This window comes from Idiotropiscis lumnitzeri, chromosome 12, assembly GCF_059441095.1.
Source record: "Idiotropiscis lumnitzeri isolate Australia: NSW breed Sydney's pygmy pipehorse chromosome 12, RoL_Ilum_1.0, whole genome shotgun sequence".
Classification (NCBI taxonomy): domain Eukaryota; kingdom Metazoa; phylum Chordata; class Actinopteri; order Syngnathiformes; family Syngnathidae; genus Idiotropiscis; species Idiotropiscis lumnitzeri.
Window position 1 is genome coordinate 15,698,971 of NC_142402.1, and position 26,771 is coordinate 15,725,741.

Below are 26,771 nucleotides of genomic sequence, written 5' to 3' on the forward strand. Positions count from 1 at the left end.
ATGATAAAAGCTTTAGTGGTTAAATTAAAACTACCTTAAATCTCAGAAATGTTACACCACTTAAAACATTCTACTGTGAATCCCGCAAGTTTCAAATCAGACTACCGTAATCCCCATAAAAGTTGCACTTTGAAAAAAAATTGCTTCAAATAAGACTGTTGCCTGCAAAATGTTGTACTGTTGGGTTTGCAAATACGAACAAGTAGAGTATTTATTTAAAAACGTAATTTTTTTCCATTACAACAAAATATAATAATTACCAACATGCTTGATTTAAGGTGAGTGCTTTTGCATTTGCTACTCCGCATGCTAATATGCAATCAGGGGCGAGGATGCGTTTTCTTCGCTTAATGACTCGACATGTTTGGGGTAGTACATTGACTCGCTGACTAGCAAGCCCTCGTGAAGACCATCATCATTATCATCTGGCGGCTTCGGCGCAATAACAAAAGCAGTGGGGATGTTGCCCGCAATGGCTTTTTATTGGCGCGTTCTGATGAGTTAAAGAGTAAAAAGAAACAACCCCCAAAAAAACAAAAAATACACCGTTAGCCGTCTGTCTGCACTCTTTTGAATATGCACATGTTCTCAATTAGAAGCGGGCCCCGGCTTTGTATGGTGCAGCATAATGGACCATAAAACCAATAGCAGTCAAAGGTAAATAATTGAAGGCGCACCTTGCATGATGAATTGATGCGGGGGGGGGGGGGCTAACAAGAGATTACAAATGAGCGCATCGGGCAAGGTACATCACCAGGCTATTAGCGGCGCGTCTTCCTCATGGCGGCGTTTACGGGGAATCAGGTCATATAAGCCAGTTAGGCTGCTTCGCAACACGCTTCATGTGTCTTTTTAACGACTTTAACACGGCGTAAAAGGCATGCCGAGACTGGAGGCCATGTAAGTGCTGAAATACGAGCGTGGCTTAGCATGCAGGGGATGGCACGGGCAGAGAGGAGGATTGAGAGCGACAAATTGCACACGTGGATGGCAAGGTGTAAGGGGGGAGATGGAGAAAAATAAATAAAAAAAAAAAAAGGAAAAAGGAAAAATTGCATTTAAAAAAAGTAAGAAAAATACAAATATTAAAATTACAAATACTGTAGTATTAAATATATAATCAAGTTTAGTTAAATTCTGAAATAATTCTTATTAAAACATTATATATATATAATTATATTAATTATTATTAATAATAACATTAAAATAATATTAAAAATATAAATCCAGAAAGAAATTATGAAAAAAATATGGCAATGAAAAAAAAAATATTTTTTAATATTCCCCTGGCACTCCGCACATAATGCTATAGATAGGGAAGGCAGAGGGAACTCTCATATTGGCTTGGATATGACAGAAAAAAATATACAATCTAACAATGAAACACACAAAAAAAATGAAAAACACCCCCCAAAACAATAGAAAAACACAAAAAAGAATACTCCCGCTAACATTGTGCACATTTACAGCCGCAGCCCTCGGAAAAGGAAGGTCACCTTGTGTCAAGGTCACGCAAATGTGTCTTTGGCTTTTTCACTTAGCAACAACAAGAGCAAGAACAACCTTGTTTCTCGTGCGAGCAAAATGGGAGGATTTGTGGAGGTTTGGCGCCGAAGGAAAATGAACTGCCAGTTAACGCCTGTTTTGTGCACGCATTTTTCGTGTTTGCAGGTTATGTGGGGAGCAAATGTCATTACGGTGTTTCGAAGTTTGTTTTCAAAGACCATTTTTGCTTGCACATATCGCTTCCACGAACAACCATGACTAAACTCGGCTCCCAACCAGACAAACAAAGCTTGTCTCTCAGTGAAGATGCATCACACATACTTCCTTGATACCAATTCCTTTTGAAAGGCTTCACATTTTAAATACTAAACCCGAACTACACAATTCATGCCATGTTCTACCACAATGATTCAAGACTTAGCGTTAAAGCCTTGGTGGAGGTCCTTCCTTCACCTATTTAGTATCATCCTCTTTTCCTAGCATGTGTTTGTGCTTCTTTTTCTCGATACGAGTGCTGTCATCTACTGATCTTTATTGCTCTTAATTTGAGCGCACACTGATACAGCAGCTTGCTACAGTGTGTGTGTGTGCGCGTTTGCGTGTGACCAGTCCCGTTCCCTCAGGGCCCCCCTGCGACGGCAGCACCGGTACCCTCTCTGCCACCCCCGAGAGGAAGCGCGGTGACCTTTTTGCGTCGGCGGTGCTGGCTGGTGCGCGCGTGTGTGTGTGTGTGCATGCGTGCGTGTGTGTACTTACATCAACGTAATTTGCATTAATGTAATCGGAGCTCTGTTCGCCCTCCAGGGCCTGCAGCCTGACACGCGAGTGATCATCTGGAAAAAGAGGCAGAGAGGAAGAAGAAAGCAGCATGGAATTAATGACATTAACCAGGCCATGACATGGTGAGGAGGAGGAGGAGGAGGAGGAGGAGGAGGAGAAGGATGACTGACTGTCTCTCTTTATGACTTCGAAGGATATAGTGGCCACCTATTGCAAAGATGTTTTCTTGTGCGTGCACAATTTTTAGACCTTCTGCACGATTAAGCGAAACCGATTGATCTGTCGTGCAGAGTGCCACCCAATTTGAAACAATCTATGAAGACATGTATATGTTTATAAATGCGGCTTTAATTTTTTGTTGTCTTTTTCCTTTTTGACTCATTCAATCCATTCGACGTATATTTACATTTTCAAAATTGTAGTCCCTGCCTCCCAAAGACGTATTTATACGTCATGGCCTTTTTTTTTTTTTTTTTTAATTCATTTTTTTTTTTTTTGGCGTCATAGCTCCATGTTTTTATTTTTAGAACACAATATTGTGCAGACGTTACAAAATCAGTCAAAAAAGAGAAAAAACCCCCCCGCTGTGATTGAGGTGTTTCCTTTCGTGAAAACGGCTGGGAATAAATGAGTTAATTCTCAGGCGTTAAGCAGTGCAGTGAGAGCCCATGTTCCAACCAAGTTGATCTTGATTAATAATGTCCACGACTTTTTGTTGGGGCGTATCTACAAAATACAACACACATTGTAGGCGAAGCAACTGCTGGAAGATAAATATGTAACCACGGAGCAGAAAGGTCAAATCTGCTTCGGCTGCACTGATAATGAAACTCTTTTGTTTCTTATGCCGAAGCCAGGCACAATAAATCAGCTGACAAAGGCGGGGGAGGGGGGCATAATGGGGTACGCACATGCGATAATGTTCCCGTATCGGTTCTTCATGCGATTCTCGTCTTTCTTCGCCGAGTCCCACGGCGCCGACTGTCCCTCGAAGAAGCGCTGCGAACAAAGACACAACAGAAGTGTGTGGTGAAACATGGCGGCACTGGGAAGACCTTTCATGCAAAAAGACAAAGATGTGTCATGCTTAACAGATGCAAGCTGTATGCCGAAATACCAGAAGTGGACAATGTCTCGCTGGAAATTGTGAAAGTGTAAACATTAAAGCACTTTAGATGCTGGAACGTCTATTTTTTTTAATTTTTTTTCTTTTCTATTGTTATTAGAGTTCATTTAAGTTAATTAAATTACATATATCTAAATATGCTTCAAAGTTAAATAACTAAAACTTGTACTTCTCTTAAGTAAAGCAATTTGTTACGTTTCAACTGTTGCGATTTAAAAAGAACATTTGGACTTTTTTAAAATTTATATATTACAGATTTCTTTCAGAATTTCTATCACTATTTTTTTGTATTTATTTATTTGTTTTGGTTATTTTTTTTAGTTTTTTGGATGATGGCCAGATTAACTGGTTCAGCATTGGGTACTTTAAAGACAAAAAAATGCAGAATTTTGTGTGTGTACAACTCAATTTAGGCGAATCTGTAGACAATATTGATAATAATATACATTATATATTAATTTCATATAAAATAGTATAACAATCTCTCCCTCTCTCTCGATATATATTATACAATAGTTTTGTCTGTCATGCAGGATTTTAATTTTGCCAATATTAGTGGCAGTCATCATTCTGATTCACGTACTGAAATAATGATCACATGATGAAGCAACAAAAAGTTTATTCATATCCTTCAGCAAGCTTTTGCAAAGAATACATGACTTTCACACTTTAGTCCAATAATTTGGGGGGGGATTTTGAACTACATAAAAAAAATTTGCAGTACAGTTATGAAATGCGAACAACTTGTTTATCAACCAGCTTTATGGATTGTGCTCTCTTTGGAGATTCCACGTTAAGGCTTCCTACTCACTTCTCATTAAAAATTCATATATTTGCAAGCTCGTGTATTCTGGTGAAAAAGTTTTCGAAGGCACTCAGTAACACTCCCTCAGCGAGTGTGACTGCACGAGTTCACTCGGTCGACACGAATTTGGGGGGACATGTCCAATCATAACGAGCCTGAAAGTGGACAGGATGTGTCAGCCATTTTGGGACAAAATTAACAAGTCATCCATTTTGTCTAGAAGCGGGCACAAATGGAAGACACTCGATTGTGATGCTATTTTTTTTCAAAAGAGGCACATTTGGCACGACACAGGTGTCACACATTCCATCCATCAAAAAAGCGAGAGGGGGGGGTGACGGTGAAGTGGCTCACTTGGGTTGGTAAATGCCCTTTCGGTTGAATATGTGCATACATTTGCCATACATTTTTGATTATTCCAAAAAATATATAAAAACACAACAACAACAAGGGTGCTCTTACCTCATTAATCTGATCCAAAGTTAAGGTACAAGAAAGAGCATGGGTCAGAGAGAGATATAGTACAACGTTAAGTCAACAGAACCACACGCTCCAATTCACCAAGAAGAAAAAGGGCATTAACCTGAGGACACGGTGATGTCATGGTGGAGACGAGACATGCGAGCAAAGGAGGGAGTGGGAAGGGGAGGGGTGTTTAAGTGTTTTTGTGGACACGTGGCGACAGCAACATGAAACCAAAACATGAACCCGGAGGGACACCCGTGGCGGCGCAACAATCCTCGTGGTACAGGTGGTCGCGCATTTTGTTGAACGCTCAGAAGGGGATTCACTCGAATACACGCGGGAAGGCAACATTTTAACAGTGGAAGTCAGAGATTTTTGGGTACTTTGGGATTATTTAACTGTGATATGGCACAATAATAGATGTCCATTTTGTTTTATTTGATTGTACAGCTGTCAAACACGCGACTGAAATCGCATCGCATCATAATATGTGTTAAAGGTTGCCCACTCGGCATCCATTGCTGATCATCTTGGAAGGGGGATTCCCCCGTCTGCGGTCCCTTCTCAAGGTTTCTCATTTTTCCCACAGATGTTTTTTTTTGTTTCTGTTTTTTTTTTTTTAGTTTTTTCTCGCCCTCCAGGGGCTAAAGATCAGGTTTTGTGAGTTAATATTTGTCAGCTGAGGGCGTGTGAAGCCCTTTGAGACTTTATTTCAATTAAGGGTTGTATAAATAAATGTGACTTGACTTATAGCATGCACCCAAATAAATTACATTGGACAATTTAAAAAAAAAAAAAAAAAGAAAAAAAAAGAATGTTACCATTTCTTTTAACTTTATTATTATTCATTTATTTAAATTTGTATTATAGTAATAATTGCCGTAGGCTGACTCACAATATCAAAACAAAAGAAATGTCCAAGCTAAAACAAAAATAAAAATAAATAAATACAATTCTCAATTTCTCATTCATCCAGGTCATGGGGAGCCACAAAGGTTGAATCAAGTCCACTGGACTATTTTTGTTCATTTAATTTGTATTTTCTTGTTTCCTGAATACAGTCAAATATTACTTTACTTTATTTTTTTCAGTTGGATATTTCACATTTATAGCATGCCAAAAGATGAGACTACGAACTATGACAAATCATAACCGAGCATTTACTTTTATTGTGTTTTTAAATCATTGATTAAAGTCTATGACTAAGAATTTCATTTCAATTTGTGGAAGAGGTTTTAATGAAAACAATTATTCATGAATAATATTAGACTTTTATTGAAATCAATTACTTCTTTTGGTAAGGTAAATAAATCTCCACCTCCACTTTCAGGCGTTGCCTGTGAACATGAAAAGAAGATTTTTTTTTTCTTTTTCCGTAAAGCACAAGAAATGATTATCTCTGACAAGGAGCTGCAGGTTTATTGGCTACAGTAAAAAGTTTTACATAGGTCTCGGCGCAGCCATTTAAAGGCGACTTGGATGTTGTTTTTGGGGGGGAGATTGGCAGGTAAGGCGACAGTTCCGGAGGGGGATTAGGGAAGAAGGCAACATTTGACACAAAAGTGCACAACAAACACAGACACCAAAAGACAGTGTAAACACGCAGAGACAGGAGACGCATTAACAATTTATCCTAAAAGTGCAGCTGAGGAAAAAGCAAGCGGCGCACAGAACACAGATGAAGAGAGGCGTACACATCACTGTCAGCGCAGAAATCGCATGTCCAGACCCACACAAGGCTTTTTAAAAAGCTATTGTTTAAAATCTTTTGGGCCCACATTTTATTTTAGATACTAGGAAAACAATTGTTTAAAATATCCTTTTGAATGTTTTTTTTTTTATTATAGTTTTGATTTGAAAGACAAAATTTTTTTGTTTAAAAAAAAAAAGAATTTTCACACTTTTCCTGAAATTGTCATTGAATAATCATTAAAAAACTTATTTTTTTCATTTTTAGAATGAATTTTAGATTTTTATTAGAATAGTATTATTACTAATTTACTTTTAGAGTTTTTATTCGTTCAATTATGTAGAAATGTCCCCTCCCCATATTTCTTTTGATTTATTTTATTTTTTTCATAATGATCTTTTAGGCGCTTTTTCCACAATTGGCTGTGATCATGATTCTGATTGGCCCGTTATTGTTTTGCCACTTTTATGCTAGAATGAACAACGGTGAACTCGCTCCAGAGAGTCAAGTGTAAGTATCCGGAAACATATTTACAATATTTTCACAACCACAAGGCTGACTTAAAAGTCGTACATTTTCTCCAAAATGGACGGGGGCGTCTTATAACGCGACGTTCCTTATGTGTGCATCAAGTTCCAAAATCTTGTGTGACTTTGATTAGCGCTCCACTTGACTGACAATGTGCATTTCCTGGCGGCAAACTGCTTATTTAGAGGCAAGGCGGACGTGATTGAGGACAGCAAGCGGACATTAATCTAAGCTTGCATGCACGCTAGCATGTTTTAGCGCACGCATGCATGTATGCTCGCATGTTTTAACCTAGTGTATTTTTCCCATGCCTCCGCCCAATAATACGCTGATCCTTATTTATGTGTTAAATACAGAAATGGAACCCGTAAATGAGATGCCGCATTTTAATATGGTGCGCCGCAAAAATAAGTACACAAGGAGCTTCCTTTCAAGGGAATAATTGATCTAATGGATTTGAGTTTCCAAGAATCTGAGTGGCCTACCTCAAAATGTTTAGATAACGAGCATGTATAAAAAGTCTCTGGCTTTGCTTGTGTCTTTGTTTTGTAGATCCATTTTCGTTTTTTGTTGATGGCGGCTCACTCTTTGTGGCGTCTTTACCACATACGGCTTTTATCGTGCTTCTAATTGACTAAAACATTCTGCTTCCTTATTGCATTTGCCCTGAATTTTTTTCATTGCCGTTTTCTGGCACCTTTTCTACACATCACTTTCATCCTGATTCTGATTGGGCCATTATTGTTCCGGCACCGTCTCCACAAATCCCGATCTTCACGATTCTTTCTTTAAAATGCTCCTAAAAACCCTCAGCGTGCATGTGGACATGTGGGCCGGCTTTAGGGCCAACCGTTTACCGACCTCGTACTCCTCCTTGAAGCCGTAGCCCTCGGCGCACTTCATCTGCGTGATGTGCTGCAGCAGGTCGGCCACGCGGATGGCCGGGTGCAGCTGGCCGCTCTGGTACGGTACGTCCACCGCCTCGCGCTTCCTCAGCGAGTGTGACTGCACCAGGCTGCTGGTGTCGCTGCCCATGTTCTGGCTCTCGTCTGCTTCGCAAAGCACAGTGGCAAGGCCCGCAAGTCAGCGCCGATGCAGTGAAAAAAAGCCAAACGGGTCGACTCGGTGACACGATGCTTGAAAGCGGTAAATGCGATGTTGTGACAGTTGCCGCAGATGGCCGCTTATCTCATTTACTGTTCAGCATTATGTCACCAGCCTCCAGATTGACAAACAACTCTCCCAAAACTAGTAATCTGCTTGTAATGGATGGTCACAACAACACAACGCCATTGAGTAAGAGGATGAGTCATGTGGTGGGAAGGTTCAGGTCCATCTGTCTCAGAACCTAAAGCTATTGAGTGTGCATTCAGACTTTTGGTTTGGTTCAAGCAGCGGTCATATCGGTTGACTTGAACTTAAATGTTGTGCTTACACTTCTGTCTGTTTCGATTAAAAAAAACAAACAAAAAAACTGGTTGGTACCATTGCTTTTGGACAAGTGTGAACGAATGCTAACACCGGATTCACTTATTCAGACTTTTGGTTTGGGTTTACAATTGTGGAAACCAACTTTGAGAAGAGGGAGCATTTTTGGAGTGTTAGTTTTTTTTTTTAAAAAAAACAAAAAAACGATGAGTAGATTTTTTGATAGTTCCAATCAAATTGAAGCACTTAACATTTTTTACAATTTCCTACTAAATTATTGAGAGTTTTTTTTTCTTCCGACATTGTGGATCTAACGTAATCACCAACCGTGGCTAATGGATTTTTACACTTTACACAAGAATTTTAAAAGGTTTGCTCCATTTAAAAGGGGAAAAAGGAGCGTTTTATTTATTTTTTTTTTAATTAATTCCTACTAAATTAATCAGACAAAAACGAATGTAAATTTGTGTCGGTTGCTTCATCTTTTCAACCAATCGGCGGCGGACGTGAGGCACAGATGTAGGTGGTGGGTTGTTGGGACGGTCGTGCACCCAGAATCATGGAGGAAGGGGAAGTGGCAGGGTGGTAGTGGGGCGGAAGGTTTTTAGTGGAAAAGCATCACACAAACACAGTGTTGATTCCACCCTAGCTGACCTGATCTTTTGATAAATAAATAAAAAAAAAAGAAATAAAAAAAAAAAGAGCCCAGGAGGGAGGCGGAGATGGTGATGAGGTTGTCGCAGCCGTCAGGCACTCAGCTCATGCTATGCTAATGTTGCTAATAGCGGCATGGGATGGTGCGGGAGGGTTGGGGGCGGGGGGGTCGGTGGCGAGGAGGGGCGATGAAATGCGAACACTGGTCATGCAAGTGATGTCACAAAACGTCGTCGGAAGCGCTCGCTCGCTCGCTGTCCGACGGAACAACGCCCCCATTCCCTCAACCCCGCATGGGAGAACTTACCATTAATGGGCACTTTTTAGATAGCAGATACATAAGAGGTGACGGATGTGGAAAAGAGAGAGAGAGAGAGACAGAGGGAGAGAGGAGGAAGGAGCGAGAGAGAGAAAGAAAGAGGGGATAAGCAACAATACAGCATGAGAACCTGGTACAGTGTTTGAGTGCTACGCTATACGCGGAAACGCTTCGGCCCAGTCGGGGTGGGAGGGGGGATTGTGGGTGTTGATTGATGGATGTTGGGGCAGTTTGCATGAGAAAAGTAAAAAAGAATCAAACAAGGAAGTGATGAATTTAAAGGAGGGAGAAGAAAACGGCTGAAAGGCTTTGTTAGCATTGTGAAATGGCGTCACAAAAGTTTCCTAGGAATCCATAAAAAAGGGATGGTGTTTTGGTAAAAAGAATAATATTGCTTAACTCTACCCACTTTACAAGATTATTTTGTTGTTTTTGGCAAAAAAAAAAAAATTTTTTTTTTTTTTTTGCATTTTTCGCCAAGCATATCAGCCATATTGCTTTTTTGTTTGATTGTCGGAATTGTGAATGGTGGCGTCATACAAAAATTCATGGCAACGATAAGGAATAACTGAAGAATGTCCCTGCAACTCTATCAATTTTCACATTAAAAAAAAAAAAATCTGCCTTTTTGTTTCGAGGAAAAATTTTGGTGCTTAGCATATTTTTTATTGGTGCTCATGCCATATTTGTGGCGCGTGTCGTCAGTAACATTTTTAGTGCGTCCCGGCATATAATCGTGACAAATTGTTCATGACGAGGAAGGATAAAGTGGGCTTTATGAAGTATGGTGTCACATATTTTTTTTTAATAAACCGGCAAGTATTTGGTCAGTTTCTTAATATCTTTCAGTATTTTTTTTTATTTATTTATTTTTTTAGCTTCAGCCATATTTAGATTGTTGGAATTGTGTATGGTGGTGTCTAAAACAGTTTGTAGGAATTCTTTTAAAAGTGGTGTGAATCCCAAAAAAAATTATTATGAATCCGGTCACAACACTTTTAGGAATTTACAAAAAAAAAATCATTTCTCATGGTTAATTTAAGAACGATTAAGACATTCATAATTACAGAAAAAAGTAAATTCTTTTTTAGTATTGCAAGTAATGACTGGATGTGGATTGTCGGAAAAGTGAACGACGTCGTCACAAAATATTTTTTGCAAAAATGTCATTTTGGGTAGAATGAAATTTATTTTTATTTATTCCTATAAAGTGCAGTCAAGTTAATAAAACATTTAAAACGGCGACAGTTTGAAGCCAGCGACACATTATTTCTATTTCTTGACGACATTAATTTTCTCTATTATTTTGACGACTGTCACAGCTGCAACCCCGTGCCAATCGCCCCCGTCCTGCTTCATTAAAAACTAACGCCGCCATATGGCGGTGATGAAAGACGCCCCTTTAAGTTACGCGCACTGTTAAACTCCGCTTCTCTTTCTTCTGGAGAACTCAAAGCGTGGCGCGACGCCCCCAATTTGTCGTCGTGTGATGCGTTTCGGGGGGACGCGTCTTTTTATCATTCCATTTCATCGGGAAGCGAGAAGCAAAACACAAACAAGTAGGCCGCCGACGGCGCGGGGACGATGACATTAAAAAGAATAATAGAAGAGATCGTTGTGTTGCGGGGAGCGAGGGGAGGGAGCCAAATGAAGAGGAGGGAGGGGAAGACATGGATGTTTTTGCTGAAGGGGAAAGTGGTGAGACTCGTTTCCGCCTCCCGAGCTGCATTTACTTGTGTCTAAAATTGCTAAAAAAAAAAAAAAAAAAAAAACCCCGCCCCACCTTCAAACCCGCCTCACACACCCAGTCCACACGTCTGTCCATGCATATGACGGGTCAAACACGTATGTGACATCACACGCGGATGGGATGCAGCAAAGCCAGTCCCCCACCACCACCGGAGAGACCCTCGTTTTGAGCGGGAAGGTGGGGATGAGGATGAGGAGGGGCGAGCAGGCAGGTATGACGGAGGGGGGAAAAAAAATGTAAAGAAATCAAGAAAAAGCCAAACAAAGCTGAAACGATGGAGGGGGAGGGGCTTGGGCGACGAGGAGAATCTGTGCTTTCCAGTCCTCAAATGAGTCATTGCAGGTGTGACAACAAAGAAACGAGACTCACTGTCGATAGGCTAAGTGTTCGTGTCAAGGTGTTGCGCAGCATCTCGCCGTTAGTCTGCCAGCGTGATGATCACGTCTGTCACTCTCTGCTTTTTTTTTTTTTTTTATCCTTGCATTTATGGAGCACACAACTTCCACACTGTCTCACCCTGTTGTCACTTCTGCGCTGCAGGTTGAACCCATTTGTCCACTTCACTCGTCTGCATCAAGGCAGTTCAAGTTAAAATAAATTAATTTAAAAAAAACTAATAGTCTCAACCAAATTAAAATGACCTATAATGAACTCCAGACGAGTCCAGACTAAAAGGCTCTGTGGGGCGGCGAAATGTCCAGCCGACAAGACAACAGTCTTCGTATGTCAGCGTGGCGCTGTAACTATAAAATAACGGCTAGCTTTGCTACATTCGGCTCTTCTGATCGCAGCTCACCTTTGAAATGACTAAACCGCCTTCCAACATTGTTCACCAGTTCGCAGCCCCACTATTTCGGGGATGCCTTTTGGTCCACTTATTAATCAATTTCGCGCTTTATTTTGGGGTGTAATTTCACTTGAGACCACTAGGTGGTGGTACATTAGTGTGTTTAACTCTCTACATATGAAAGAAGAAGAGAATACAGGAAGCGTCAGCCTCATTTTTACTGAAGAAATTAGAAAAAAAAACTATTGAATATCTCAATCCTCTTCACTCCTTCGAACTTGTACAGAACTCAACATGTCAATTAAAAAAAAAAAGAAAGTGACGACATGATGTCTGGCTTCTTGGTTGTGACACCTAATACAGGCACACGGAACGGGTCCTCAGTAATGCATCATCTACGGCATAAGAGAAAGGAATTCTTACCTAAGATGGCGGTCGGCACAAAGGGGTCTGAGGGCACAAGTTGGGGGAGGAAACAAAGTGTTGCGGTAAATGGAAATGCAGTAAGTTCAATTTAGCGACTTGAACGACACATTCGGTGGGGGTTCCATTACCTGGGTAGAAGGCGCTGGTCGGGATGGAGGAGCTGAGCGTGTTGGCTTTGGGCAGCGTGAAAGAGGACGGCGACGACCCGGCTGCACACACACACACAAAAAAAAACAACAAAAAAACCCAGCAGGATTCAATAGGAAATCGTACCCCAAAATTGAGCAATAGAAGTGGAACTTGAAGTTACAGCCATGCTATGGACGATTGATAAAAAGGAGTTCAGAACATTCTGAGACTGCTTTTGTTTAAGATACCGTTGTCGTTCTGATATATTGTTACTGCGATTTTTTTTTTTTTTTTTTAGGTGTTCGTGCAGCAAGCTTTATCACGCTCCACTTGCTTCGTTTTCAGACTTCTTTTGTCTGGCACATTTTGTCATTATAAGGTTATTACAATGAACAGAAACTAATGCAATAACAAGAACTAATGAACAAAAAAAAAAAAATGTAAATGAACGCTTCCAAAAAAACCATAACTGAAGCTGCATTTTACATTCAGAAAACAATCTAAAACTTACGAAAATACACTAAATGTATGAAAAATGAAAATAATATCAAAATGAATAAGAACTAAATTAAAATAAAATACACCAACTCTAAAACCTACTTAAACGTAACTGAATTGGAAAAAAAAAAATCAAATGAAAAATTAAAAATTAAATGAAAACTAACTAATATTGCAAACAACCATAACCCTGTTTCATACTTCATGCTTCTTTTTCAGACTTGTATTTGTATTTGCTTCCTTTTCAGGCTTTTAGTGTCACACACAGTACACGTGTGGGTGCGTGTGTCATGTAGTGCAACGTTGTCACTCTTTGTCACACTTTCATGTTGCGTTTCTTATTCAGGCTTTTGTGGAAACACATTACTTGAAATCACCCAAGAAGCTTGTTAGCCTCCGCCATCAAGTTTTAGTTGCTATTTTTAAGACATGAGCTAAGAGGCCACAGTAACCATCAAGTGAACATGTGGATTTAAAAGGGGCAGTATGGTGGAGATTAAGCACAAAATAAAGTGGATGGCGGATAAAACTGAATTCGAGAGTCAATATGCTCAATGTCGAGACGCGCTAACACTGTTATTACCAGTCAAATGTCTAATCTATCGCGTCTTAATCCCAAACGGCACTGTCACTTAAGGTCGCCGGCAGCTACGCCGATCATAAATCAGCCGTTTAAACCTCAAAAGCAAGCAGACAACAGATCTGGAGTCCACGCCGACAGACAGTTAATCAAGGTCAGCGCATCATTGGGGCGCTTGCCCGGCAGGGGTGTGTGTGTGTGCACGGGGGGGGGCTGCTCTGTATGTTTAATCTGACGCTCAGGAGGCGGGATTACGGCCAGTCGAACCCCAAGGCGCAGATTTAGCCCAGCTGCCCATCAACGGAGGATTAAACGGACCCTGCGAGGGGCCGAAATGAAGAGGTCATCACACTGCATCGCATTGTGTTGTGTTGCGTGAGGGTGCGAGCCAACGAAGCGATAGTTTAAAGGGCAGAAGTCGCTTAAAAAAAATGTGTCGCTGTTAAATGTGTTCAATTATTAGAATATGAAGAACAGAAGTGAACAATTTGTCCTGCCGTCTTACCTCGACCGTTGAGTGTGAGCGCGCACTCGCTGCGCGCGTTGAGGGTGAGCGCGCACTCGCTGCGCGCGTTGACAGTGGTGAGCGCGCACTCGCTTCGCGCGTTGAGCGTGTGGTTGTGCGTGTCCATGAAGGAGAGCGCCTCGTCGCAGTTGGTCCCCTGCTCCGTGTAGCTCTTGTCCATGGAGTTGACCATCACCGTCATCTCCTGGCGGGTGCTGTTCAACGTCTCTTTGCGCTTCTTGGCTAGTTTCCTTCAGAGGAAGAGGGGGAGAACAAATAAGAGTCAAATTATTTAATAAACTAAACTATCAAAACTTAGCATATAACTGTTTAGCGAGCATATTTTTAAATTTTTTAAAATTTTTTGCTCAGATTGTTATTTCTTATGAGAAGGCGGGTCACATCATGAGCTCTGGTTTCTGGTCACATTAACTTTGATTAGGCGTCGGATGACTTTTCCATCTTAAGAATAAAACAAAAACGAGTGAAAATGTGGAAGAGGCGGGACTTCCTGACCCAAATCAATCGGGGGCCCTCATGATTGAAAGTCCAGCCTCTTGGACATAGTGGTGTGAATTTAATGTTTTGTGTTGACCCACTTTGAGGCCTCAAAAAGACTTATTACTCCATATGAATTCATATTTCTAAAAATGTACTGAATACTTTTCTTTTTTAAGTGGTCTAAACCTTGAATGGCACCATGTATGGACGAAAACTCCAAAATGCATTTTTTAAACTAAATTAATTATGTCAAAAGTTTCATTTCATTTTATGTATTTATACTGTGGTGCCTCGTTTTTTTTTTTTAGATTAATCTGTAACAGTAATTCTGAGTAAAACAGATTTGTATGAAAACCAAAGCAAAATTTCCCATAGTAAAACCCCCAAATCAAATCAATCCATCCCAGACACTCACAAATATCAACAAAAAAACACATTTATGGAGAATAACTACCAATTTACACACAGAAAACGGCGTGATTATATTGTGTGCTTTTATTTTGAAGGGATGACTTTCGACAGGACTTGGTGTCTGTTTTTTATATTTAGGAATATATTTTTTTACACAATATAGGAATGGCTTCGAATGACCGCACATCAATTCCAGGAAATGAATAGCCGAGTCATGCATTTTTTTTTTTTGTTGTGCAGAAAAAAAAAACTAAATTGTACAAAACTTTGAGGAAAAATTTGGTGAGAACCGGCTCATATGAAAACTAGGTTCGTCTATAATTAAATGATAGTCATTATTTCAATTATAATAATTTATTTAGAATACTTCCATATTTGCAAAAAAAACTTTAAATATCTTTTAGTAAAAAAAAATAAATTAATTAATTAAAAGAAAATACAGTGAAGTGTTTATGATCAGAACACCCCCCCAAAAAACGCAAACATCAAAGTAAAATGTGGCTTAAACAGCCAGCACGACAGCATGTGTCATCCTGTCATTGATGGTCGGATAAAAAAAAAAAAAAAAAAAGTTAGCAGTTACTAGTTCAAACATAACCCACAGAGAGTGAACAGAGAGGAGGAAATCCTTCTTTAATCAATGTGATTTCATTTGTCCTATTTCTTCTTTTTAATTAGAAATGCTGATTGTTTCCCTCTTTACGCTTTCATCTTATCTCTTTCCGAATATTCTAATTTGATTTATTTTACATTTTTTAACTGATCACACCACTCATGCGTATGAAACCTTAAAACCCGGAAAGCCATACCATCTTCAAAATAAGGAATTTCTTTCCCCTTTTTTGACGGAATAAAAGAGAGATTTCCCCAAAGGAGAGGCTCTCTGAAGCAGCGCCTGACCTTAACGACGGAGAAAGAAGAGAATAGAAGAGCGTCCCCGCGGTGATTAATAAAACATGGAGTCAACGCTCCGTTATTCCACAAAACGTAGCTGGAATGCCGTCGGAATGATCGCCTCGCCTTGATGACCCCTCCGCTGTGCCCGCCCGCTGCTTTGTTGCCGCAAATCTCTTCTGTTTGTTCAATTTCCCGGCATATGGCGGCGTACGGGGCGACCCCCCGCCGCCCGCTTGCTCCGAGGGCCTCGGCGTGGCACTAATGGCGCAGCCGCTTTCCTCGGCGAGCAAGAAATTGACAAAGATGTGACATTTTCACGCCGCCGGACGCGTTTGCTCTTTTTTTAATCTGCAATTAAGAGAACAAACAAAAAAGACGAGGTCGCGTGTAAGTGCGACACAGGAGGGAGGTGGCAACCCACCATAACAAAATGAAGTCAAATGCTATTGTTCCAGCCTGCAACCGAAAAAGATCTTTGGCATTTCACGATTAGGATTTTGGAGCCTTCAGAAAGTTAAAAAAAAAAAAAAAAATAAATAAAAATAAATGAATAAATAACCAATCATCGATACAATCAGAGGATAGACCGATCTATTCAACTCGATCCCCGCAATTAGCATGAACCATGATGAGGCAAAATTTGCGTAAGAATGACGGCCATTAAAATGCTTTCGGGGGAAAAAAACAGGGAGGGAAAGTATTTATGAGGGACGGACAACCCCAAAGAAAACAAAAAAACAAAAAAGGTGTAAAAAGATTGCAAAATATTGGATGAAAAATTCTATATAAATAAAGTTGCATTGTGCTGTGTACAATTAAACGAAAATCCAACTCTTGTACTATTGACAATGGCAATGACGTAATTGATCAATCAACAAATCAAGATATTACAACTAAAAACAGTTGTAATGTATCAATTGCAAATGACCAAGCTGTAAATTCAAAATATCGTATTTTCTAAAACAGTTAAATCAAATCTTAAAACAAAACAGTTTTTTGGCCTATTTTTTTTTTTTCCTTAATGGCCACCCGAGGGCAGTATATGACAGCCATATATGGAACAGTAACGGACGGTCGTACCTTGAATTATCTGTCTACATGTGTTGCCCCACCGTTTATATTCAGAAATCTGTTCTAACACCACAGCGCATTTGTTGGCATGTATGAATGACATTTTGGACCAGTTTGCTGAAGGGACTCGATTAAAGCAAAGCTATGTGGTTGACAATTTTTATGAATAAGGCCGAAGGCAAAATGGATTTTGGCAGGAGGGCGGGGGACTGACCGGCAAAAAAGGGTCAAGTGCCTAGCTCTGACGCGAACGAAAGGCAACATGCGTGTTGGTCTCATTTCTGACGCAACCCCCCATATAACATATTTATCTAGTTCTAAAGCATCTTTTATTGTACTGTCCACATAATAAAATGCCGTTTGTTATGAGGTGAGTTGAGTTCAATGCCACCATAAAGTGCTTGCATCTAGAATATTAGCTCACAATTCCAAACCAAAAAATGACAATATCTCGGCCACTATTGCATGTTATTCCTGATCGAGACAACGGCCTACGCTCACACGCAATCGTCGCGTCTTGGCGGAGGCCTGCCCACCACTAAGTGACATTCTCGTTTAGTTTCAGCATCTGCTACCAGTGGAAGAGGCACGAGGCGGCGCGGCACAGATGAAGGGAAGCTGCTTGCTCGGCAGCGCGGCTGATGAAGATGAACGACGGCGCTAATGCTGCGCTAATTTATATGAGGGGGGAATTTAATGATGGATGACTGGATTAACGACTCTTCCGCGCCACCAGAGATAAGTCGGAGAAAAGTGCGCCGTAAAATGTTTGCACGACTTGATAAATGGGACCATTCGTCATGTCGCGATACACAACAACAAGAGCACTCAGACGAGCGCAAACGGCCGTCAAGGCTTGTGAAATCCATGTGAGTGAACGGCAACGGTTTCCACGTAACGTCAGATCATTTTTAATACTGCTCATGTTCGCAATCGAGAGTCCACATTACTCCAAAGGCTGTGTATGTGGTTTTGGAAGTGTTGCTCTTTTGGTTTGCGCAATAGAACAGAACAAAGAATTTTAGTTGAAAAAAAAATTTTATGGAATGCTCCGTCACGCGCTGGACGTGTCGTACATTTATTACAGTGTAATAACCCTCTGCCAGTTATTAATGTTAACTGTAAATTTGAGCAATAGAAATAAAAAATAAGAGAAAACGTATCGTATTGGGGGTCCCCTGAAAAGTTAATATTTTGGACTTTCGAGGATGCTGGAACCGAATAAAAGTGTTTCCATTCATTTCAATGGTGAAAGACGATTTGAGATGCAGGTGCTTTTAGTTATGAGTCTGGTCAAGGAACCAATTTAACTTGTATCTCAAGGCACCACTCTCGTCAATGACAACAAAACAGAAGGCATGTCGCTGAGCGAGTTGACTAAATGTGCAAACATCAAGGAGTGTCTTTACAGGGATGGATGCACACAGCACCATGGCAGAATACATTAGAAATGTATGAACAAATAACAACCAGTGGAAAGTATAATAATCGAAAAATCCATGCTGAGTCGGAAAGTTTTGAAGCTCCGCCTTGAAAGCGTCATTTCCTGCCGTCGCCGATTCTCCGTTCAAATGTGGGCTGAACTCCTGCAGCTCAGAGCCACAGACGCTGGCTCTAATGAGGCGCGACTGATGTCGTCGCCCGCGGCGTTTTTTTTTGCTTTGCCTCCGCAAACACCTCCGTGCACTCTCGCTCTTGCCTATTGTTGTCCACGTACTACTCTGTATGATATTTTTGATTTGGAATTTTTTTTTTTTTTTTTTTACCTACGGCAAGGAAGTTGTGTTTTCATTAGATTTGTAGCGCTTGTGTGCAAGTTCCTGTCGTTCCGTTGGACAACTGGAGGAATTAATCATACAGTAGCTAAATTTTGAGCCCTTGTCATAAAAACGAACATCCAACATCCTACAGTGCTTTAATGTGGACTCTTTCGCTATCAAGGGAGTTAAGAGTCAACACATAATTTTTCTACGCCAATTTGAGGTGACCTGCATCTCAAAGAAGTCAGAAATGAACAATAGAAATAAAAAGAAGCGCTGTAAATGGTGCGATGCTGAGGGGGCCGCGTGTGACCCTGGGGAGCATGCTTTTTTCCCTGCCGTACTACAATAAAGTGTAATTGCACCTCCACTCCAGTAGGTGGCAGTGGCACTCTCATTGCCCATTGTGGGAAATGAGTATTAACTCTACGGTGTAGGTAGAGAGTGGGTGGCGGGGGCGCAAATTGTTTTCTTCTTGCTTGGGGGGCGTAACATAAAATAATTGAGAAGCACTGACATAGTGACACATGTCCGGTGATTAACGTGATCGCTCCGCTTTCTCTCCAGTTATTTAATGTGAAAGGCCCACTTGCATAATCAAAACATTGTTACTTTCCTGATAAATCGGGTGGCAAGTGTTGTTCCTTTACCCTTCCATAAGGAACCAAATATGATGACGGCTAAAATTAATTAATGATCAATAAAAATACCAAAAATTATTAAAAGGTACGGAAGCAAATATAGTCTCCTTCCTTGTGCTTTCAGGTACCAAATATGGTTCCTGATATGACACATGAAGAGCAGCATTTACAGTTACTGAAGAAAGCAACAGTTTGATATCATAACATTGTTCATCCCTAGAACTAAAGGCATCCCCTGGAATAAACGGCTCCCCCCAACATCCCGCAGGCTGGGCCCCTTCCTCCTACTTCCTCGTCCTGCCCGCTCATCATCATGCAGTGCCGCTACATCGCTGGATCTGCCAGGCTGCTTGTACCAATTAGCGTGAGTCTTGCTGCACGCTCGCCGCGCGCTGCCTTTAATGAGGGCGTTTGTTCACTCGCCTCGAGCGCGCTTGGGTTTCACACACGCCGCGTTTACCGTACCTCCCGTCTCCCGTCGCTGTATCGCCCGTTGGTGATGACATGGTTATTTACGAGTGCCATAAAGAGTAAGCAACAGTATGAGCTTGTTCCCGTTTTGCTAGCTTACTTCAGCACATTTTTCATTCTCCATAGAAAGAATTGATTTTTGTTTTTTCCCGCAACATTTTACACATGACACACAATATATCGGGCTATTTTCATTCCACTTTTGATTGCTACATGCGAGTGAAAATAGTTATTTCCGTTCACAGAAAGGCACTTGCAGGAATTTTTCACGTCACATTATAACCCCATTTCTCACCTCAACTAGAAAAGTCGCAGGTATCAAAATCTTCCCCAAGATGTGCGAGTGACCAGAGAGTGACAAGGGGTGGTCAAGGCCCCAATTTCCCACGATGTAACTTTACTACTAGCCGTGTTAAATGTCATCTTATGTGTATGCGGCGTGTCGCGAAAAACTGATGGCGAGTTGCAAATGGCCCCCGGGCCGTCGTTTGGACACCACTGATCGAAAGGAATCCATACATGTCTATGAGCCTTTGGACACTCTCTGCTTGGAAAGCAGTCAGCGTCGCTGTTGTTTGCTCACGGGACCTCGGCAGGCCTTGAACGTTCTACTGCCACGCAACCATGCCAATACCCACCCCGTGCGCGGGGGGCGGCCGGCCAGCTGATTAAAGGCCACGCTTTTGACGGCACATGTGAGCGCATGTTTAACGAGCATGCCGAGCGACTTCAGTTGGTCGCCACCTCTGGCGGCAGTGGCTGAAGTGCATATTTTGGCGACGGGCCTTTGATGTGTGCGCAAAAGTATTCACAGGATTCATCAATCATACAGGTGACGGCTTGCATGTCGGGGAGCCGCTCCACGGGATCCCCATATAGATAGTTTTTATTAATTAGGCATTCAAAGATTGATAAGAACAGCTGTCATAAGGCAAAAAAGTTTTGCTTTTAATTAATTTGACTGTCCAAGGATAACTGTGGAAGTAATGCGAGTGTTAGCATGTAGCTAAGCCACTCCCAGAGTAGGGTGTATATCTTTTTTTTTTTTAATTAGGGGTAAAAACTTGAATAAGAACAGCTGTCACGAGTCAAAAATTTTGGATTTTATCAAACTATCCAGACTGTGTGACGATAAACACCACCGTCTTATGTATAAGGTGGTAGGTAGCATACGGGGAAAATACTCCCATTGAAGCGTCTAGATTTAGGTTTTATTAATTTAAGAATCGTGAATAAGAACTGACAAGGCAAAATGTCGCCTTTCATTCAACAAACACGACAGTCCAACGACAATCACATGAATCCACCAAATGACGTAACATGATAGCTAGCATGTAGGTAAAATGCTAACAATGAAAAGCCTTTAGCTAGTTATGATTAATTACACGTGAAAACAGTCAAAAATGTTTAGTTGAGCAAATGAAAACATAGTTAATAAGGTAATATTTGAACAAGTTTCTTTACTGGCCGCCAGAACTGTCCTTAAAAACATTTAGATTAGGGATGACGCCCCAGGAGGGCTTATCGCGTGTCATTATTAATAAGACTTTAAAAAGCCTCCATTTAATCCAATAAATATCACTCTCTGATGATAAGTGATGCAAGTCTTCCATATGATGTGTAATGTGACGGCTACCATGTAGTGAAAAGGTTTTTATTTACCAGGCATTATCCTGTATTCACTTTTAAAAGAATAAAGCCGAAAAACAAACGTCGTTCATAAGGTCAAAATTTTAACAAGGATCTCTAATGGATCCAGAGGAGGACCCTATAACTGTTTTTTTATTTATTTTCTGAATTAGCATTGTTCTGCAGGAAGCAGTCAAAAAATTATTTGAAAAAGTCATGTTTTGCACAAAAATCTCCATCGACCGCCTCACGTAATAATACTTCAGCGGAGGATTAATCGCAAAAAAAAAAGCGTAAAATTTTTTTCAATCAAATTCAATTAAGACAACTGTCCACTGATAATCGTGTGAATGCACCATACGACGTGTGACATGACAGCGAGCATTCAAGCAAAAGAAAAGAAGCCTAAACAGTCAATTTTCAAACAGAAATGAGAACCTTTTAAAAATAAACCCGCAGAATTCCAACTGATTCGCTTCAGCAAAGCAGCGCACGTGAGCAACATGCCGAACATTGCGCGCGTCCGTATTATCTGCAGGTGCATTGTGGGATGTCCTTTGAAGCGAGGCGGCCTCCGTGCCATCCTTGCGATCGACGCAGATTAGCCACAAAAAACGCGACGCTGCACAATGTAAGCCTCTCCGCCATTCACGACTAGATTTGATTGTTTTGTGCCTCTCTGCGATATTTAAATGAGAAAAGAAGTCCGAGTACACGTGCAGTAAAGCCAAAAGCATGCCGGAGTGGGGGGGGGGGGGGGGGGAGAAAATCAGGTAAGCCCAAACAAAAAGCATGAGATGCGAGATGTGGGAAGATGACGTGGGGGGAAGAGAACAACTTCATGCTAAATTATTGTGAGATGTGCTAAAGCGGCTAATCCAAAAATTCAACGTGGCATGTACATGAACGTGATCATAAGGAAAGCGTGGTTGCGTTGGCATGCGTGCGACTCAGAGAGAAAGAATGGCGACGGACATGGACGCCGAGTTTGGTTACTTACAGGTAGTAAGTGTAGGAGTGATAGGTTCTTCTGCCGAGTGGGGTGGTGGTGGTGGAGGTGGTGGTGACGGTGACGGTGGTGGTGGTGGTGGTGTTGGTGGTGGTAGTTTTTAAGCAGTGGAGGACGAGGAGAGAAACGGGAGAGGACGGGGATGGAATGGAAAGAAAAAGTAAAAATATATTAATGTTTTTTGAAAAAAAAAAAAAAGAACAAAATCAGACATGGTGGCAACACGACGATGCTCGACTTTGTGAGGTGAGCGCGACGGTAACCATGCAATCGTTTCTGCTGCTTGTCATTTCTGTCCGGTTAAAAAAAAAAAATGTGTATCCACTTTTAACAAGGGATAAGCGTTGGACTTGGTGGATTAAATGGGAACATTAACTGGCAATTGTTCGTATGGATTATTTAAAACTTTAAGTTTCTGATAAGTCTCTCCACACCTTAAAAAAAAAATGAAAAAAAAAAAAAAACGAAAAAAAAAATCGTATTTTTGGGCATAAAAGAAATTTAATTTGTAAATCCGAAAATTACCGACATTTATGGCAACAATGTTAGTTAGTTTTACATCCTTCAGTTGAGCTTCCAAAATAGGGAAAAAAGTTCTGTAAACTTTAAAAAAAAAATGGAATTTTGAGAAGTTTTTATTGTGCAAGAACTGTCCTAGAAAACGTGCGTCCGCCTTCGAATAACAATCAGCGTTTGACGAACTCTCCTCGATTGATTCGATGAGCATTTTTAACAAATCGACTTCGACCACGAGAATTTTCATTATTGGGATGCCAGCAAGTTACAACTCGATATTAATTAGGGTTTAAAACTTGAATAAGAACACCTGTCACAATTTCATCCAATAACCATACAAATCCACCAAATGACAATTTTGACTTCTGAACATAATGTCACTTTCCTGCATGTCGTATAAAAGTGTCAAGTTTAATAACCAATGAAAAATCACCAAGTATTTCCATTGGCTGCCAAAACTGCCCTCCAAAACACATTCATCCGGTTTGGACTATGGGATTTCTCGCTAGTTGTTATTAATCAGTTGTAAACCATGAATAAAAAAAAACAAAAAAAACCGCCTGTCCAGATGCAAAAAAGTTTACATTTCACCCTGTCCCGATGCGATAACCGTGTATGTGTATGTGCGGTATGATCAGTTCGAAAGAGACCTTTTACGCTTGGCGAGAGTCTACTTGTTATACTATTTAAAGGTTGTTGCTGAACAACCAATAAAAATCATCATGCTGGGCTTTTAACAGACACGACAGAATCGTCATTCGAAACTTGCGTGTCAGCTCAGGACTCGGCATGACTTGGTGAACATTATCCTCTTTCCATGCAAACTGTTGGACAGAATCGTGATACGCACATTAATCAGAATAATACAAAAAAGTCCACATCTGACCTCCCGGGTCGGACTTGAACAAGGCGCTCGCATGTCAGCGCACGCAACTTCGATTGGCCTACCCGACACCCCGGATGGCACGAGCTATTTGCGGCAAATCCTCCCGCCTCGGCTTTGATTGTGCCTAAGTGAAAACAATTACCGCTCGGACGGGGACCCGCGCGGAAAAATGAAAAGTCATCATTAGCGGGCGGTCAAACACAAATCAATGAACGGGTTCCATTTTTACTTTTTTTTCCACTGTATTTTCAACATATTTAACGCAAAGGAGAAAAGAGTTCAAACAGAGGAAAACTCTTTCTTTGTCTGCGGAAGTAATCGCACATCTGCAGTATAGCTGCTTTCAATTGGGGCTCATTAGAGTACATTTCCAGAGATGGTCAAGGAACGAGCCCTGAAATTTGTCCCAAAAGGCTACCGTAAAACAAAATGGCCGACTTTCTGTTCAATTCTGGAAAAAGGTCAACGAGGCTTTTTCATGAGTTCTATTATGATTCAATATCAATCAGGTAAAATGTGTTTTGACGGAGCTTTCCTGGGCTACGTATGAATTTCAGGGTGGCCTCATTTTTAACAGAACACATGTGCTTGCCAAAATTTCAGCGTTTTCAGGCATATTTAAGCCCTCAAAAAGTTGAATAAAACGTATAAACCAGCTCTCTTCTTTCGTCTCTTCGGATGTATTTCGTCGCATTTATGTGACTGACATAAGAATTAGAGAACATGAAAGAATTTTATGTCCCTGGACAACGTGACGGCACACATTGGCAGCAGAATGGAAAGAAAAAGTATAAACAGTCACCGTGGAAGGAAAAGACGCTTGATATTTGCAGAGCTTTGCGTCTTATTATCGCAGGCATATGCGCAAGGGGGCCTTATGTAAACGTACCCTTTAGCAACGCAACCATACACTGAAGAATATTAGAATATTTTTTACGGCTTATCTCCCTCGCAGGGCTTCACAAGCTCCCTGCCGACGGCATTTGTTGGTGGGTGCGGCGGAAAAAAAGATTTAGATTTGCTCAATGGGGCGTGACTGCCTGATTGAATTAATTATTCATGCCAAGGAAATGCAAATTTGCACGAGAAATGACCGCTCACCTTTTCTTCATGAGGAGCACCACGCCGAGGAAAATGATGACGAAGAGCAGGATGCCGGCGATGACCCCCGCGATTTTCACCGTGTGGTCCGTCTGCTTCTCTGGCTCTACGGCATCGGGTTTGTGGGTGGCAGCGCCTGTCGGAAGGACGATATTTATATATTTTTATTTTTATATATTTTTATATTTATTTTTATATATTTTTATTTTTATATATTTTTATATTTATTTATATATTTTTATATTTATTTATATATATATATATATATATATATATATATATATATATATATATATATATATATTAGTAAAAGTGTGGTTTGAATTTGGTCGTAATAAGACAAAATGTCTTAGATAAGTTTTTTTTCGAAGGTCCCCCTGAAAATGTTCAAAATTGTAGACTAGGGAATGCGATGCTAAGAATTTTTTGTGGGCATACATACAGTATGATTGACATGCCTACTCAACTTTTATGTTGCTAAGGGAAACTGGCTTTGTTTTATGGCCACTCGTCAAATTTTGCCACCACAAGGAACCTAAAATGGCAGCTTTGTAACAAAGTAGCAGACTTCTTGTGTCATTTCCGTCATGCTTTCTTGAAACTTTTTTGTGGGTCTCCTCATGATAGACATTAAAGCAACGTGAACAGACTCTCCTTGGTGGAGGTAATAAATGAAAAGCAGATCTTGTTAAAATTCCGCTGGCTTCCCACTAGCTGTGCGAGTCGCTCGGAGAATCTCAATCCCGCCAGGGGGGGGGGGGGGGGTCGAGATGGGAATACAGACGAGCCTCTTCCACTTTCCTGACGAGCTCAAAGTGCAGATTTGTCACACATTTGTGGTGAGGGAAAAAAAAAAGCTCATGTGTGGCATCAGCTCCATCTATTCGTAGCTGATTGCTAAGATGTCAATGCGGCCAATGGAATAAAAAAAAAAAATCTGTTGATAGCGGCCTACTAAAGCGAGAACAATGTGTCAGTGGGATGGATATACCCCTTTTTCCTTGATAGGGAGACAACACGGCTTCACAATTGGCTGACGTGGCAATTCATCATTCTAAATTTAGCAACGCTGATGTTCAGGTGCCGGACACTTTGCGACTTATCGCCTTAAAACTCTATTGCTCACTATTGCATCCGAGCAATATCTCCACCAAGCCCGGCTGATACGAAGTGTTTTGGTTATTTCAAGCATTTAAAAAATGTATCTTTTAGGGGTTTTATCTTTTTCCCCCCCGAGCTGCCTCCAGCATCTTTTGTGGAGTGCGCTCGGAGCGCTCTGGCCGCAAACGTGATTAAGCGAGGGTGAAGTTATCTCGCGTTGAGCTTCGCGCAGGATGCAGCGAAAGGTTGGGAGGCTCCAAGAGGACAATACGGAGTTGCCGACATTTATATAAGCTGCTAAAGCTTTAATGATGTTTGTGGTTCTCAACATAACGGCGCATTGACGGTTTAATCGCAGCACATTGGTGCACACGACTCAGCGTAAAAATCTCAAAAACTGTCAATTTTTTGAATTTTTTTTTTTTTTTTTTACAATGTTTTTCGGCATTTATGTATTCTGTTGTATGAAAGACACAAAGTGGAAGAGAATTTAATTGTTCTGCCTGTCGCCATATAGAGATGAACAAACAGATTCTCTATAGCTAAAAAACTAAAAAAAAAAAACAATCGGGGCAATTATGTGAAATTGAATACAATGTGCCACGGCATAGTGATTGCAAATCACTTGACTGCTTGCTCAATTTTGGGCATGGGTTACTTGAGACCTGTTCTAATAGTCATGTCCACCCAATTTCATGTTGCTAAATGAAACAGGCCTCGAGGGCTGAATTAAGTAAAAAATCAAAATCAAATCAGAAGCCATTTCATGGCCATTCCTGAAAATTTCATTTTCTCTCCTTC

The 26,771-nt window shown here is 40.8% G+C and overlaps 1 protein-coding gene across 9 annotated transcripts in view; it reads right to left on the minus strand.

Annotated features, from left to right (window-relative positions):
• LOC148326148 (receptor-type tyrosine-protein phosphatase mu) overlaps positions 1 to 26,771 on the minus strand; it is a 137,178-nt gene that overhangs the window by 19,939 nt on the left and 90,468 nt on the right. For 6 of the 9 annotated variants that reach the window (XM_088310838.1, XM_088310836.1, XM_088310843.1 and 3 more), the window contains 8 exons: positions 24,870 to 25,005; positions 22,358 to 22,387; positions 13,977 to 14,227; positions 12,393 to 12,473; positions 12,262 to 12,288; positions 7,762 to 7,952; positions 3,198 to 3,285; positions 2,263 to 2,339 (listed from right to left, as the gene is read on the minus strand). In XM_088310838.1, coding sequence (XP_088166964.1) covers positions 2,263 to 2,339; positions 3,198 to 3,285; positions 7,762 to 7,952; positions 12,262 to 12,288; positions 12,393 to 12,473; positions 13,977 to 14,227; positions 22,358 to 22,387; positions 24,870 to 25,005 — 881 coding nt within the window. The remainder of the gene's footprint in view (positions 1 to 2,262; positions 2,340 to 3,197; positions 3,286 to 7,761; positions 7,953 to 12,261; positions 12,289 to 12,392; positions 12,474 to 13,976; positions 14,228 to 22,357; positions 22,388 to 24,869; positions 25,006 to 26,771) is intronic. The other 3 variants (XM_088310837.1, XM_088310845.1, XM_088310840.1) reach the window with 3 other exon arrangements.